Source organism: Ranitomeya variabilis, chromosome 3 (assembly GCF_051348905.1).
Source record: "Ranitomeya variabilis isolate aRanVar5 chromosome 3, aRanVar5.hap1, whole genome shotgun sequence".
Lineage (NCBI taxonomy): Eukaryota > Metazoa > Chordata > Amphibia > Anura > Dendrobatidae > Ranitomeya > Ranitomeya variabilis.
In genome coordinates, this window is record NC_135234.1 from 226,305,338 (window position 1) to 226,309,869 (window position 4,532).

The following is a 4,532-nucleotide window of genomic DNA, read 5'->3' on the forward strand; positions in this document are numbered from 1 at the left end:
TAGGGCATGTTGGGTTAGGCGATAGATTGAACTAGATGGACTTAAAGTCTTCCTTCAACCTTAATAACTATGTTACTATATATGAGATTTAATTAATCTCCAGTGACTTGACAATTTTCACACAATGGGCTTATAAATACAAAGCAGGAATACCATTTCTACATTCCAACAGCACCAGCTTTAGTGAGGTTTGCCTACTGTATTTCTATATATTCTACTCTCTAGAAATTATATTTTTCCTACATGTTATCAATATTAGTTCAAGAATTGAAAATGTTAATAGTAATATTTTTATGAGTTATTTCTAGGTGCTACACATATATATATATATATCACAAACACACACATGTTCTCCAGTGAACATTTATTTTCACATGAAATGTATTTGTAATCCATGTGTTATGTTATCACGGTCCTATTTAATATTTCAATGTTAATATTTCTGATTTTGTAGGTTATAAACATATAATATTATATGTCAGATGGACCTTTATCGTCTCTTTAAAGCAATTGGATTTTTCGTACTTGTGATCATTGGGATTCCAGGAAATATGTTCATTGTTTTACAATTTACCTCAATCAAGATTATTGAGAAGAAGCTTATTCCAACCAACACAATACTGACCATGTTGGCCACAGCCAATCTTCTAGTTATACTTTCTCGAATCATTCCACAATTTCTTAATGCTTTAGGTCTAGAAAATTTGCTCAATGATACAGAATGCAAATTTGTTATTTTTACTTATAGGGTAGGTAGGGCTATGTCTATTTGTGTCACCAGTCTACTAAGTTGCCACCAATGCATTCTGATTGCCCCATCAACTAAATTGTGGACTTTCCTAAAACAGAAGGTCCCACAAAATACCTTGACCATAATCCTTATCTTCTGCTTCATCAACTTCTCCATGTATCCATACAGTATTCTTAATGCACATGCTAGGGAAAATGTGACCTCTTCACCATATACTCTTCACTTGGCATACTGTGATGCTGATTTTCTAACCTACACTGCATACATTGTCAATGGAACATTTTATAGCATTCGAGACTTTTTTTTTGTGGGACTGATGGTGATCGCAAGTGTTTATATAGTGTACACATTGCTTCAGCATGAGAAAACTGTGAAAGGAATCAGGAGTTCAGACAGAGTTAAAAAAAGATCAACTGAGTACAAAGCTTCAAGAGCGGTCATTTTATTAGTGGCACTTTACGTGATACTTTTTGGACTAGATAATGCAATGTGGATTTATACCTTAACCTTGTCTGATGTAAGCCCTGACATGAATGATATCCGGATCTTCTTAGCATCCTCTTATGCAACATTAAGCTCTATAGTCATGATTTTAACCAATCCAAAACTTAAGCACAGTTGGAAATATTCATACAAAAAGTGGTCTATTCACAAAAGGTCAGGAAATAATAAAGTTGTGTTCTCTCTAAGTAAATAGCTTTGGAAACAAATATAAATTTTGAAATTGCACAAAGTATTCTTCCATTATGTCTACTGAGCTGAAGGGAAATCATTTTTGTTATCTTCTTCACAGGGTATATTATCTCATTTTCCTGTGTTTAACCTCCATGTGTGTACAATACACAGTATATGAAACTGATATATGGTGTATAGTTGTATATGTCACTTCTTTGTATTGCAGTATACACTATGTAAGCACTATACTTTTTTGAAGGAAGTCTTTAGTACATTATGCCAAATTTTCCAATGTATACCTACCAGGAGTACACCAATGAACAATCTTTTGGAATTTGTCAGGCCCATTGAACCTTAAAAAGAATCTGTCATCAAGGGTATGCATATTAAACTAAAACTATACCCTTAATGGAATTGTTTTACTTATTTAATACATACATTCAGTGAAGAAATCCACAGCTTGGTTGTTTTAAAAATCATTATTAGGAATTTTGGTCTCTGAGCATCGGGGCGGGACTATATGGTGGGACTTCGGGTAGAGTCTTCAGCTCTGCCATGGCCTCTCGGTTGCCTCTGGTGTCTTGATCCTATTCCTTAAATTTTGTAACTGTACTGGCCTAGTCTAAAAAGCTCAGGCAGTCTAAAAAGTCCAGTCAGTTTTAAGTGTACTTAAAAGCATAGTTGACCAGTTTTGTACACCTCTGAAAAGAAGGACACAGCTAATCAGAGGTCAGTTTGAGTCCAGAGTACTCTGCTTACTCATTACAGTGAATGGATCCATTGGGAGTTTCATTTAAATAACATCGTTTGGAGATTTAGATGGGAACCCTAATGTAAGTGCTCAGTGTAGAGCATGAGATACATAGAACAGGAACAGGAAAAAAGCTTCAAATAAATCTCTAGAAAAACAATTCTCCACTCAGGTTCGTCAACAGAAAAAAAGGGGTTTCCACATTACTGGTAACAAAAATGCTCTGAAAAAGCAAAATGGCTCCTTGCCCTCAAAAGTTTGTTGATACTGTAGTGGTGAGAGCCCATTTATTTCGGGTGTGTGTCTCCAATGGCACAATCTGGGCACAATTTATGGGCACTACAATGTACTGGGCCTTACAATGTAATGGACACTACAATGGCTGATTTGCAATTTTCACTCAGCAACATCGATTGCTGCTTGTTTCTTGAAAAAAACCATGGAGACAAAATAATCACTACATCCATAAATAAAATAAAATAAAACTACTTGTTTCTCTCCATAAGGAGAAACGTTACTCCTTAGACCCCAGTCCAGAGCCTCTCACCTAGACAAATCAGTTCTCATGCTTTGCACTGAAGGGGCCAACAGCCCGAAACACAGTGTCTGTGAATTGAGATACTGATTTGGCTTTTATCCTAAGTCATATTGCATGACTCGTTAAAGGGTTGATTGTGACTTGTAGGATCGCTACTTCCAACAGGTGGCGCTATAGAGTAAAGTCCTCTTTTTCTCAGAAGAGGCAATTTGCATATTTACATCCATAAAAAAATTCCCAGTGGTGTAATTTCCAAAATGGGTCACATGAGGGGGGATTCTTATCTTCTGGCACTTAGGAGCTCTGTATATGGAATCTGAAAACCATTCTTAGACAATTTGCCCTCCAAGTGTCAAATAGCGCTACTGCCCTCCCTAGTCTCAATGGGAGGCTAAACAGTACTGTACAACCACACATGGGCTATTGCAACATTCAGTAGAAATTGTGTGACAAATTTTGTCTCTACTTTAACCCATTTCTCAGTGTGAAAATGTAAAATCTGGGGCTAAAACTAAATTTGTAGTAAAAATGTCATTATTTTTTTCTTCACCACCTTATGGCATAAAATTCTGTGATGCACCTGTGGTGTCAATATGACCACTGCACACATGAATTCATTTAGAGGGGTAGATGGTGAAAAGGGGATTGTATGGGGAATGTTCTGCTATTCTGGGAACTCATGAACTCTGTCATTATGATATAGCTATAGCACATGCAAACCGCTCCAGCCAAAATCAGCAGTACAATATGGCGGTCCATACTTTCTGAGCTTTCCACTGTGCCTGAAAAGTCATTTCCAATTACATGCAGGGTATCCCCATACTCAGGACTCTGGAAAAATTGAACAACAAACTGTGCAGTCTGTTCTTTCATAATAGTTCTTATAAAAATGAAATAGTTGAGACTAAAATAACATTTTCATTGTAAAAATGTAATTAGTCTTTTATTTACTTATCAATAAATAAAATTATGTGACACTCCTGTGGTGTTAATGTGCTCACCGCACATCTAGATGATTTAACTGAGGAGCGTAGTTTGCAAAATGGGGGGGGGTCACTTGTGGGGGTTTTCCACTGTTTAGGCACATCTGGGGCTCTGCAAACGCGGCATTGCATCCACTATCTTTTACTTCCAATCAATGAACACCAAAAGTTGAATAGTGCTGCTTCCCTTCCGAGCCCTGCCGTGTGTCCAAACTGTTTTCCTTCATCACATATGATGCATCAGTGTACTCAGGAGAAATTGCTTTGTTTATTTTCTCCTGTTACCATTGTGAAAATGAAAAATTTGTGGCTAACGCAACATTTTTGTGGGAAAGGTATGATTTTTGTTATTTTCACAGCTCAACTTTTATTAATACTAAAATCCTCAAAAGTGCAAACAATAGTGCAGAAAAGGTGCTTAGTGCAAACGACAACAACCAAAAGAAAACACAATACCACAGCTAAAAATATTATTACTGCCATCTGCCGTCTCATATCCAGCATCTCATACTATTTGATATCGGCTTGTGATTATATCATTAGAGAAAATATAACACTCCTATTCAGTTAACCACAACTTACAGAGGGTAACCTATCCTAGTATTGTCAATCAATTTAAACTGCTGTGTTTTAAATCCCTGGATGGCAACAGTGATCCATCACACAGTTAGTCTTAAACTAAATGCCATCCCAGATATAACTCATCAACACGTATAAAAAATGGGGGATGCTTCATCAAACCCCCTATATTAAAGTGTAGTCATCACAGCTCGTGCGATCTTTATGAGAGTGGCAGTATTTCTCATTCACTATTTGCTCATCAAGGAAAATTTA

The 4,532-nt window shown here is 36.6% G+C and overlaps 1 protein-coding gene across 1 annotated transcript; it reads left to right on the plus strand.

Annotated features, from left to right (window-relative positions):
* Positions 1-482: 482 nt before the first annotated feature.
* On the plus strand, positions 483-1,448 carry LOC143817652 (olfactory receptor class A-like protein 1). Its single transcript, XM_077299145.1, has one exon. It carries the CDS (start codon positions 483-485, stop codon positions 1,446-1,448), a length of 966 nt encoding a protein of 321 aa, XP_077155260.1.
* The last annotated feature ends 3,084 nt before the right edge of the window (positions 1,449-4,532 follow it).